This window comes from Manihot esculenta, chromosome 4 (genome assembly GCF_001659605.2).
Source record: "Manihot esculenta cultivar AM560-2 chromosome 4, M.esculenta_v8, whole genome shotgun sequence".
Lineage (NCBI taxonomy): Eukaryota > Viridiplantae > Streptophyta > Magnoliopsida > Malpighiales > Euphorbiaceae > Manihot > Manihot esculenta.
The window spans coordinates 2,311,911-2,324,485 of NC_035164.2; the positions used below are offsets into that span (position 1 = coordinate 2,311,911).

The window sequence follows — 12,575 nt, forward strand, 5'->3', positions numbered from 1 at the left end:
GTCTTTTAACACTTCAAAACATGAAAACAAGTGAAAATACCTTGGAAAACATATGCATTGCCCTTCTCGAGGGTTCCGACACCCGAGATTCCACCGAACGACAGGAATGCCGATGCCGGACTCGAGCCGGGTATTACATTCTCCCCCCCTTAAGAACATTCGTCCCCGAATGTCCCTAACACAACATAAACACATAGAAAAGGGGAAAAACTAACCTTAAAACAGATATGGGTATTGCTGGAGCATGGACTCCCGAGTCTCCCAAGTGCACTCTTCTAGGTTGTGGTGGTTCCACAGAACTTTCACCATTGGTATCTCCTTGTTTCTCAGCTTTCTGATCTGGGTGTCAAGGATCCGTACGGGCTGCTCTACATAGGTGAGATCACTTAAGATTTCCACCTCAGGTTCACTAAGAACCTTCTCTGGATCTGACACAAACTTCCGCAACATAGAAACATGGAATACCGGGTGAATTCGTTCCATAGAAGCCGGTAAATCTAGCTTATACGACACAGGCCCGATCTTCTGCAAGATCTCAAAGGGACCAATGTACCGTGGGGCCAGTTTACCCTTCTTTCCAAACCGAACCACTCCCTTCATCGGAGATACCTTAAGCAATACCATATCCCCCTCCTGGAACTCTATCTGCTTCCTACGGATGTCTGCATAGCTTTTCTGTCTGCTTACAGCTGTTCTGATCCGCTCTCTGATGATAGGCACTAACTTGCTGGTTATCTCAACTAACTCTGGCCCTGCAAGAGTTTTCTCTCCTACCTCTTCCCAGCAAACAGGTGTTCGGCACTTCCTCCCATACAGAGCTTCATAAGGAGCCATCCCTATGCTAGCATGATGGCTGTTGTTGTAGGCAAACTCCACCAGAGGTAGATGCTGCCTCCAAGAACCGCCAAAGTCTAACACACACATTCTCAGCATATCTTCAATGGTCTGGATGGTTCTCTCTGACTGACCGTCTGTCTGTGGATGGAAAGCAGTGCTGAAATCCAACCTTGTGCCCATTTCATTTTGCAGACTCTGCCAAAACCTAAAGGTGAACTGAGGTCCTCGATCTGATACGATCGACACTGGAACTCCATGCAACCTTACTATCGCGTCTACATACACCTGCGCCAACTTGTCCACAGAGTAGTTACTCCTGACTGGAATGAAGTGAGCAGATTTAGTGAGTCTATCCACAATCACCCAGATGGAGTCTAATCTGTTAGACGTCGCCGGTAACCCCACTACAAAATCCATCGCTATGTTCTCCCATTTCCATTCTGGAATCGGCAGTGGGTTAAGCATTCCAGCCGGCTTCTGGTGCTCTAGCTTCACCCTTTGACATGTCTCGCAGGCTGACACGAACTGTGCCACTTCTCTCTTCATTGCTGGCCACCAATACACCCTTCTTAGATCTTGATACATCTTGGTGGCTCCCGGGTGAATACTATACCTCACATTATGAGCTTCCCTCATAATGTCTGCCTTCAAACGGCTATCATCTGGTACACATAATCTCTTATCGTGCCGAAGAATCCCCTCACCATCAAATCTGAACTCTGCACTATCGCCAGACTGAACAGTCCTGGCAATCTTCACTAACTCAGGGTCTTCGTGCTGTTTCAGAGCCACTTGCTCTAGAAACACTGGTGTCACTCTCATCTGTGCGATCAAAGCACCTGTACCAGATAACTGCAACTGTAACCCTTCTTCCATGAGCTTGTCGAAATCCTTCACCACCGGTCTTCTCTCTACTGCAATGTGGGATAAACTGCCAAGTGATTTTCGGCTTAAGGCATCAGCGACAACATTAGCCTTGCCCGGATGATACTGGATCTTACAATCATAATCACTGAGCAATTCGACCCACCGTCTCTGCCTCAAGTTTAACTCTCTCTGACTTAAGATGTGCTGCAGGCTCTTATGATCCGTATAGATCTCACACTTTACCCCATAAAGGTAATGCCTCCACATCTTAAGTGCAAAGATAACAGCTGCCATCTCAAGATCGTGTGTCGGATAGTTCAGCTCGTGCTTCTTCAGCTGTCTAGAAGCATAAGCTATCACTCTGTTATTCTGCATCAACACACAACCTAATCCCACTCGGGATGCATCACAGAACACTGTGAAATCTTCATCACTGATCGGCAGAGCTAACACTGGTGCTGAAGTTAACCGTCTTTTCAACTCTGCAAAACTCTCTTCACATTCCTCTGACCATACAAACTTCTGATTCTTTCTGGTCAGTCTGGTCATAGGAGCAGCTATCTTTGAGAAGTCCTGAACAAACCTCCGATAGTAGCCTGCCAAACCCAGAAAACTCTTGATTTCTGTCACTGTAGTGGGTGTAGGCCAATTGGCTACTGCCTCTACCTTTTTGGGATCTACTGTTATACCTTCCTCTGATACGACATGTCCCAAAAAGGAAATGCTCCTTAGCCAGAACTCGCACTTGGAGAACTTGGCATACAAGCCATGCTCTCTCAAGGTTTGCAGCACTAGACGCAGATGCTGGGCATGCTCCTCTGCATTCCTGGAGTACACCAAGATATCATCAATAAAGACGATCACAAAACGATCCAAGTACTCCCTAAAAACCCTGTTCATGAGATCCATGAATGCTGCAGGGGCGTTAGTCAACCCGAACGGCATCACAAGGAACTCATAGTGCCCATATCTGGTTCTGAAAGCAGTCTTGGATACATCTCCTTCCCTGATTTTCAACTGGTGGTATCCGGATCTCAGATCTATCTTAGAAAAACAACCTGCTCCTGCCAGCTGGTCGAATAGATCATCGATCCTAGGTAAAGGATACTTATTTTTGATAGTGACTTTGTTCAACTGTCTGTAGTCGACACAAAGTCTCAGAGGTCCATCCTTCTTTCTGACAAATAATACTGGAGCACCCCAGGGTGAGGTACTCGGGCGGATGAAACCCTTAGCTACCAAATCTTGTAACTGCTCTTTCAACTCTCGCAACTCTGCTGGTGCCATCCTGTAGGGAGGAATAGAGATCGGTCTGGCATTGGGCATCAACTCAATCTCGAACTCTATTTCCCTATCCGGTGGCAGTCCTGGAAGCTCTTCAGGAAACAAATCTGGGAAGTCTCTAACAACTGGTACTGAGGATGGTTCCCTAACCTGACTATCTAGCTCTCTCACATAAGCTAGGAACCCCTGACACCCCTTCCTTAACATCCTACGAGCCTGGAGGGCTGATATCAAACCTCTAGGTGTCCCTCTCCTGTCTCCTCTGAAGACACATTCTGACCCACCCTGGTCTCTAACACTGACTACTTTGTCTCTACAGTTCAGGGTAGCATCATACGTAGATAACCAGTCCATCCCTAGAATGACATCAAAATCTGTCAACTCTAGAACCACCAGGTCAGCTGGAAGGTATCTACCCTCTATGCACACTGGACTGAACCGACAGACTGACTCTGCCAAAGATGGATCACATTTGGGTCCACTGACCCATAGAGGACACTCTAACTCAGACACCATCAGACCCAACCTCTCTGCAGCTCTAGAAGAAATGAAAGAGTGAGAAGCACCGGGGTCCATTAAAGCATACACCTCTGAACACCCAATGATGAGATTACCTGACACCACCGTGTTCGACGTGTCTGCCTCCTGCTGAGTCAGGGTGAAAATCCGTGCTGGGGCTGACGGACCTGCACCTCGGGAACCCATCCCTGATGAAGAGGCTGCCCCTCTTCCTCTTCCTCTGCCACTACTTGGTGGTCTTGTTGAAGCTACTGGCTGTACTACACTGCCCGTACTCATCTGCTGGGATGGTGCAACTAAAGTCTCCTGAGGACATTCTCGTGCATAATGTCCCTCCTGCCCACATCTATAGCAGGCTGTGGATCCCAACTGACAAGCTCCTCTATGCTGTTTGCCACACCTCTTGCACACTGAAAAATCTGCGCCAGAACTAGAGCCACTACTCATTCCCAAACCCGACTTAAGCCTGTTCCAAAACTTGCCTCTCTTTCCTCTGAATTTCTCCCACCTCTTCTTACTCGCACTTGCTGTATTCTGTGAGGAGGAACCGGGTTTAACACCAGAAGACTGTGCCTTGACTACACCTTGACTTATGGCACTGGCCTCCATCTTTCTAGCAGCATCCACAATAGAGTGGAAACTTTCCTTCTTCGCATGAAGAATCAAAGAGAAATACCTGGGATGAAGCCTTGTGGCATATCTCTTTGCCTTCTTCTGATCTGTATCATATGCCTGACCGACATATGGCAACAATTCCAGGAACTTATCTGTATATTCATCAACACTCATCACCTCCGTCTGTCGCAACTGCTCAAACTCCACAACCTTTAGTTCCCTGGAACTGTCAGGAAAAGCCCATCCAGCAAATTCGTTGGCGAACTCTTCCCATGTCATACTCTCCAGTCTCGGGTCCACATAGTTCTTGAACCATTCTCTAGCTTTCTTACACTTTAACGTGAACCCTGCCATCTCAATGGCTCTACCGTCATCAGCTCCCAACTCACTTGTTATCATTCTGACTGCACTGAGATACTCAAAGGGATCATCTCCTGTATTGAATTTAGGAGCATCCAACTTTAAGTACTCGGTCATCTTCACCTTACTTCCCCCTGAAGAACTGGGTTGCTGTGCTTCCACAACAGGGGCTACTGGTTCAGGAGGTGGTGGTGGAGGAACTGGTTCCCTCACTTCAGGCTGTACTGGACTTGGATGAACAGGTGGGGGTGGATACATATGATATGGTGGATAAAAGGAAGGATAGGGCATATATGGCATGTAGGGTGGATATGGAGCAAAGCTGGAGTAATCCGATGTGCCTCCCATCGGATACTCTGGGCCCTGAGGAAAGGATGGATAGCCAAACCCCGAGGCCTGCATGCCTCCCTGGGACTCCCCCATACCTTCTTCTGACCTTCCTACACCCATACTTACATCTCTACTCTGATCCTCTTCCATCACACCTCTTTCTTCTACTGACCTTCCCCCTCTGCTTACTCCTCTCCTGCTCTCGTCAGAAGACCTTCTAGGGTCTCGTGACGTTCCTTCCCTGCTTGACCTGTGAGATCTTGCCCTTGGCAAGGCAGGTGGACGAGCAGCTATACCCTCACTTACAGGTGGGACTCCAGTCAATCTCGCGGATCGACGAGTTCCTCGCATCTTCTCTCGCTGGAAAAAACAACAAATCACATAACACATAAGCGACACATTAAAAAAATAAATCATGGCATTGCACAGCAGCATATAGACAGGACAACTTCCTATCCTCGTGGACATGTTTTCCTATGATGCTTGACCTGCTAAACCTCTCTATGAGCCCAACTCTCTCTATAGGTCCGACCATATGAACCTAGGGCTCTGATACCAATCTGTAACAGCCCGGAAACCGAACTGCCACCGGCACTAGGATCCAGATCGACTTAAGGTCGCCGGGACCCGTAGTAAGCCTGCTATCCTGTCTGTATACCTGTGAAATCCCATACATGATCATACATTTGCTGTAAAAACATAAAACTTTTCTTCCTTTCCAAGGCTTAACCTGTGCATGCACTCGCTCGATTCTCTACTCATCCCTACTAGAGCTCCTCATGGCTCTAGGCGGATCAAACTCATAATGTTAAGCCTGGTTTTGCTCATAAACATACAACAATAAAGAAACATACATAAACTGATCATGTGACTCCACAAAGGGATTACAAGTCTTATAAGTCAAGCACCATTCTATACACGGTACATATACACTATCTCTATACATTTACATGTCCACACTAGCTATTACACCACTCTGTACTCTTCCTGTACCCTGCTGAGTTCTCTCTGACCTCTGAACCTGCACAACTGGAGTTAGGGGAGAGGGATGAGCTACTATAGCCCAGTGAGTAGAATAGTAAGAAAATACCAGGTGATAAAACATGCTCTCATGGAATGCAACACATAATCACATCACCTCGGCCGGACGGATCAAAACTCCCTCTATCTCATCTGGGGTACCTAAGTACCATTTGCCTGGTCCCCGTAGGGCTGTTCCAGGTCTTTGTGTTGTGCCTGGTCCCCGTAGGGCTGTTCCAGGTCTTTCCTCTGAGGGCTAATGAATCCTCACGAAGTCCATGCCGTCTCACATAAGCAATGTACAAGGAGCAATGCCAAGTACAAGGATAAATGCAATGCATCATCTTTGTGTACACTAATGCACTCACCCTATAGCATATTCATGATGCATGAAGCATGATAAAACATTCAGTTCTCAGATTAAAACTTTACATGCAGTTACATTCCACTCACCTTTGGTTATCTCTGAACTGCCTCTGCAGGTTCTGACACTGGACTCCCTGCTGATTTCCCTGATTCCTCTGGTCCGTACCTACACAGGTGGACTCAAATGAGGGACCAAACTCACTCAAGAACATCTCTAAGAAACTCCCCAAAACCCCTCTAAACAATCCTAAAACCAACACATAAAACATGCAAAAGAAAGCTGGACAGGGCACTTTCGGCGGCAGGTTCGGCGGCCGAAACCCCTCTCCAGAGACGAAACTCATGCATGTTCGGCGGCACCTTCGGCGGCCGAAGGTCTCGTCCAGAGACGAAACTCACACACTTTCGGCGGCCAAACTCCCTCTTTCGGCGGCCGAAAGTCCCTTTCTAAACCGAAAGCCTAGCTTTCGGGGCAACCTTTGGCAGCCGAACTGCCTCCACAAAGGGTTCGGCGGCCGAACCTTCCTTCGGCGGCCGAACCTGGTTTTGCCCGAAGGGCAGAACCCTGCTCTGTTTCATGCAAACTTTGCCCAAAAACCTACAAACATGCATATCAACTACTCCCAACTAGCATATACACATATATATAGGCACAAAGGGGTCTAAAACAACCCTAAAACCCCAAACAAACATAGCACATAACACTTAAACATGCTGGAACACCACAAATCACCAAAACCTCACCTAAACCTAAACATGCATACTACCCATACAAACTTCATAAAACCTTTCAAAATCATCAAAGAAGCTCAGGATCTTCACTTACCTCTGACACAACTTGAGGATGAAGGATCCTAACGTGGAGATATGAAGAAAAGCTCTTCCAAAGCTCCGAGCTTCAAAACTTGGTTCTTTTGCTCAAAACCTTCCTAAGTCACCAAAACTCTTAAAACTCTTGAAAGATTTGATGAAAATCATGGAAAACATGAAAGTCAACGTAGGAGAGGCTGAAACGCACCTCTGGCTGCAAGTGGAGGAGAAATAACCTCCTTCCACCGACCCTTGGCCCTTTTATAGGTGGCTGGCCAGACCACCTTCGGCAGCCGAACGTGAAGCCGCAACCATGCAATGTTTGGCGGCCGAAAGTTACCTTCGGCGGCCGAACCTTTGCATTTCTCCCTTGTTGCTTTTCTTTCAAAACTCAAGTCTTTTAACACTTCAAAACATGAAAACAAGTGAAAATACCTTGGAAAACATATGCATTACCCTTCTCGAGGGTTCCGACACCCGAGATTCCACCGGACTACAGGAATTCCGATGCCGGACTCGAGCCGGGTATTACAGTGATGATATGAGATGAGTTGAGAGACCAGAAATGGCTTTTGGCACAGTTGGTCATGACATGTATGCTAGGTTGAGGATTGTTGGTGACAGATGCATCCATAATACATATATGTTATAGGAAAGGTTATGTGATGCCATGTTTGATTACATGTGTGCCTGTGTGTTTCAGAAAAAGCTAAGATGCAAGGTGGAAGTCGATCTGTAGAGTCAGATCCATCTGAGTGGGATGGTATGGATACGTCTTCCCCTGAGTGGCCAGAGGCAAGAGCAAGTAGAGAGGAGATAGCAAGAGACCGAGGAAGGTCTGTTGAAGTTAGTAGAGAAGGAATGGTGCAAAGGAGGGATGTAGGAGTACAAGTGAGTATAGATGAGGAAAGTAAGGAAAAGTCAGAAAGTGATGTTCGGACCAAGGAGTCCAAGAACTCAAGTAAGGAGAAGTTGATCCCTTCTTACTCTGAGCACAGCCGCCACAAGAGGTAAGAAGAAAGACTAGAGGTTTGAGAAGATCAAGGAGGAGTAAGTTTTGGCAGAGGCTGAAGGCTAGTCTGGATGCCTCTGGTTCAGGCCCTATTAAATGTAAGAGCTGTGGAAAATCACACGGAGGAGTGTGTCTAGCAGGGACCACTGCTGCTATCGGTGTAAACAGGGGAAGGGCATTTTGCACGTGAGTGTCCTACTGCCGAGAAACAGGGCACGGTCACCACGAAGCAGCTCAGCCGCAGTCCCAGCTTGGATCAAGTTAGCGGTCAAGATGGAGAGAGAAGGTGTGACCCCCTTCTTTGGTTGGTTTCCTGGAGAGATCCGTCAGCACCGCTCGGATCTTCACCTGGGCTCAGTAGAAGACTGACACATCAGACAGAGCGGGGTCAGGTATGTTCACTTTTGGATACACTGATGTGTGTAGTTTTTGAACCTTGAAGTGTTGGTAGTTGTTTCCGAAGCTTTGAGAAGTTGAGTTGATAGGTTTCTGGACGTGAACGTTCTCTTTGGGACATTAGACCGGGTAGGATTTATCTGTGACCGAAGTTCCATTCAGTGTCAGTTGAGAATGGATGCTTCACCCTACTTTGAGGTCCGAGACTTGAGTGTCTGGATGTCAATCGGGGAATGGATTGGTTTCCTTCTTGTGATACTGGTGGCTATCTGTGTCTGCAGCTCAAGGTGCCAGGAACGGCGGTCAGGATGAATCTGAGATAGGAACCGAGAAGAGGACTGAATAGGATGCCTAGCAGTTTGAAGTCAGTTGGCAGGTTCACAGGATGTTGAAGAATGGATGTAAGTTGAAGAGTTAGCAGGCAGGGAAATAGCTAGTAGACGACGGTTTATCTGACTGAGTACCTCACCCTGGAGCGTTCCAGTGATGTGCGGGAAAAGCAGAATAGATCAGAGATTCAGGTTCAGGTAGTAAAAGGTTAGAGCAGGGCTTAGAGTAGTACAGAAGAAGAAAGAGGAGAACAGAGAAGAGTTAAGAGTAGAAAGGGCAGAAAAAAGAAAAGTAAAAGTAAAGAAGAAAATGAAGAGAAGAAAAGAAAGAGAAGAGTTTCAAGTAAGGTTAAGTAAGAGCAAAGGAAGAAGAAAACAACAATATAAGTGTAAGTAGAGAACCAGAAGAAGAAAGAATAGAGAGGGAAGAAGAGAAGAAGATCAGAGTAGCGCAGCCAGAAAACCATTGGAAGTCAGAAACAAGTTTGAGTTTTAAAGCGTTGCATGTTGCTTTGCTTATGTGTTATGTGTTGTTTTAACATTCGAGGACGAATGTTTTATAAGGGGGGTAGAATGTAATTACCGGGCTTTGCTCAGGCATCGGAATTCCTATCGTTCGGTGGAAATTTCGGATGTCGGAGTTGCATGTAGGGGTTTAAGCAAAGGTTTCAAAGGTTTTTATATGTTTTAAGTGTGTTATGGGTTAAGAAAAAGGCTAAGGAGACAAAAGCACTGGTTCGGCCGCCCGAAGGTGATTATTCGGCCGCCGAAAAGGCTTGAGGTTCGGCTTCCGAAAGAAAAGTTTGGCCGCCGAACGTTGCATGGTTTCGCCTGCAGTGTTTGGCCCGCCGAATTGGTTGACCAACTCCTCTATAAAAGCCACTTAGGGCGGTGGAAGAGGAGAGTTTTCTCCCTCTTCCCATCCAAGGGTGAGGTTATGTTCTCCTTGGTATGATTTCTTAGTTTTTCTAAGATCTTTCAAAGTTTTAGTAAGCTTTTAGCTTGGTTTTGAAGGTTTGAGCAAGTTTGGAGTTTGAAGCTTGCAAAGGCTTGGTTTCTCCACTGTTTGAAGTTGAGGTCACACCAAACTCAAGAGGTAAGGGTTGATCTCTATGTTTTAAGTGGTTTAAGCATGTTTTATGGAAATTTAGGAGTTTTATGGGGAGAAAAGGTTAGATGTGCATGGGTGTGCATGGGAGGTTTGAGGACCCTTTATGCACTTTGTGTTTAAATGTGGTTGATGTATAGTTAAAGGGTTTTTAGGAACCCTTTGGTGTGTTTAGAGGCTTATGCATGTTTTGAGGAGGTTTCAGGCAGTGAAGTGAGTTAGGAAGGTTTGGGGGGAGTTTTGTGTATGAACTGAGTTTCTTAACAAACTCAGGGTTCGGCCGCCGACAGTGAGTTTCGGCCGCCGAATGCCTTGTGGAGGTGGCTTAGGCTTGCCGAAGGCTGCTTCCGGAAGTTGGCCTTTTCGGATCTGTCATGCACATTCGGCCGCGAAGGTGCCGCCGAAGGTTGAGTTTCATCTCTGGAGCGAGACTTTCGGATTGCCAAGTGCACCCGAAGGGTAGTAATAGGGACTTTCGGCCGCCGAAAGTAGAGGTTCGGCCGCCGAAAGTAGGTGAGTTTCGTCTCTGGAGGAGACTTTCGGCTGCCGAAAGTGCCGCCGAAGGTGCTTTGTTTTGCCTTCCTTGCATGATTTTCATGCATGTTATGAGGCTTTAGAGGGATTTTGGAAGGTGTATTCGAGTTATGTTTAGAATGTTTGCACCTCATAAGAGTCCTTTGGTGTAGGATTTGATCAGAGAAGAGGTGTTTAGCTCCAGTACAGAGTTGGCCCAAGTTAGTTAAAGAGAGGACACAGGTGAGTGGAACTAACTATGCATGTTTTATAATGATGTATAAAGATAATTAAGGTGATTGAGCATGAGATACACGCATCATTGAATGCCATGAGGAACATTAGGTTAAAAGGATAGTTAATGCATGAATAATGAGGACAGCATCATAAATGCCATGAAAAATATTTAGGTTGTTGCATTAGAATTCACGAGATGAACGCAATTGCATTGTTTGTGATAGATGGTAGTGGATGGACCATTTCAGCTGATTTCACTAGCCCTTGATTATAGATACGAAGTTCCTGTGGATGCCCATAATGGGCCGGCGGCAATAGCTCTGAGTCACGAAAGTCCTGTGGTGCCTTTAAAAAGGCCGGGCATTTTTACCGAGTCCTGTGGTGCTCTCTTTAGGGGCCGGGCCATAGAGCTAAGTGGATTTTTGGATCAGTTCCAATCCGGATATGTTTTGTGTTTACGGTCATGGCATAAGAGCATTGTTTTATAAACTGTATTTTTCGGTTCCTACTCCACTGGGCTTTTAGAAGCTCATCCCTCGCCCCTTATCCCAGTTTGTAGGGCCCATAGTTAAAGCAGAATGGCTAAGGGAATTTAGAGAAGGTTTAAGACGAAGGAAGCCAAGAGTTATGGCTTTATGTATTTGATGTAATAGGTATTGGTTATGTAAGTGAATGTAGAGCCATGTTATGATAGTATGTATATGTAAGCAAAGATATTGTAAGTGCTTAGTGATTGTATGCATGTTAAAGTATTATGATGACATGAATGAGTATGATATTGAAAGTATGATGTGAAAGTAAAGAGGAGATTAGGAAAGAGGCTAAAGGGAAAGCTAAGAAAGAGTTTACGAGATATAGTTTACAAGTGTGCTTTGCCTTATGTATAGGAGAGCAATGTTTTGCTATAGTTAGCTTATCTCTAGAGCTGGTACATGATCAATGAGAATTGAAAGAGAACTATTTTATATGATGAATTGAAATGCTTTACAGAAAGTTTTATGTCCAAGCTTCAAAGTAAGAGCATGCATGAGGCCAAGCTTGGAAAAGAAAGAAAAGTTTGGAGTCCCAGTCCTCGGGGCAAGCCACTGGGGTATATTTAAAAGTTTAAAGTTTTTATGTAAAGATTGATCATGTACAGGATTAGACCAATGTATAGAAGTAATGTCAGGCTTACTACGGGTCTTAGGCGACCTTAAGTCTGATCTGGACCTAGTGCCCGACACAGTTTGGCGCCGTTACGGAAAGGGTACCGGTTTCCGGCTTTACAACTCCAGCTTTGCCCCCATATTCCACCCTACATGCCATATAATGCCCTATCCTTCCTTTATCCAACCATATATCACATTGTATCCCCCCCCACCTTTAATCAACAACCAAGTTCATGCATCGCCTGAAATCCAGGAAACAGTACCTCCCACCACCACCACCTAAACAGCAGCCCCTGTTGTTGAAACAAACCTAGTTCTTCAGGGGGTGAAATAAAAGGTGAAATGACGGAATACTTTAAAGTTTGGATTGCTCCTTAAAATTCAACACGGGGAATGATCCCTTGAGTATCTCAGTGCATCAGGAAAGATAACAAGTTGAGTTAGGAGCAGATGACAGTAGAGGAGCCATTGAGATTGCGCAGTTCACATTAAAATGCAAGGAAAGTCAGAGAAATGATTCAAAAAACTATTGGAACCCCAGAATAGACAGTATGACATGGGAAGAGTCGCCAACGGAAATTTGCTGGGTGGGCTTTCCCTGGACAGTTCCAGAGAGCTTAAAGTTGTGGAGTTTGAGCAGTGAGAACAGACGGAGGAGATGAGCGTTGATGAGTATACAGATTAAGTTCTTGAATTGTTACCATACGTGGGTTAGGCGTATGATACGGACCAGAAGGAGGCAAAGAGATATGCCACGAGGCTTCATCCCAGGTATTTTCTCCTTCATGCATTCGCCACGCGGAGAAGGAGAGTTTCCAACGTCC

The 12,575-nt window shown here is 46.0% G+C and overlaps 1 protein-coding gene across 1 annotated transcript in view; it reads right to left on the reverse strand.

The window, feature by feature from the left end:
- Positions 1–234: 234 nt before the first annotated feature.
- Positions 235–12,575, reverse strand: part of LOC122723547 — a gene marked incomplete at its 3' end in the record, with an annotated part of 38,765 nt that continues 26,424 nt past the window's right edge. Inside the window, exons 3-7 of the mRNA XM_043956051.1 lie at positions 3,027–3,405; positions 2,527–2,825; positions 1,990–2,265; positions 1,526–1,917; positions 235–1,333 (exon numbers count right to left, since the gene is read on the reverse strand). Coding sequence (XP_043811986.1) covers positions 235–1,333; positions 1,526–1,917; positions 1,990–2,265; positions 2,527–2,825; positions 3,027–3,405 — 2,445 coding nt within the window. The remainder of the gene's footprint in view (positions 1,334–1,525; positions 1,918–1,989; positions 2,266–2,526; positions 2,826–3,026; positions 3,406–12,575) is intronic.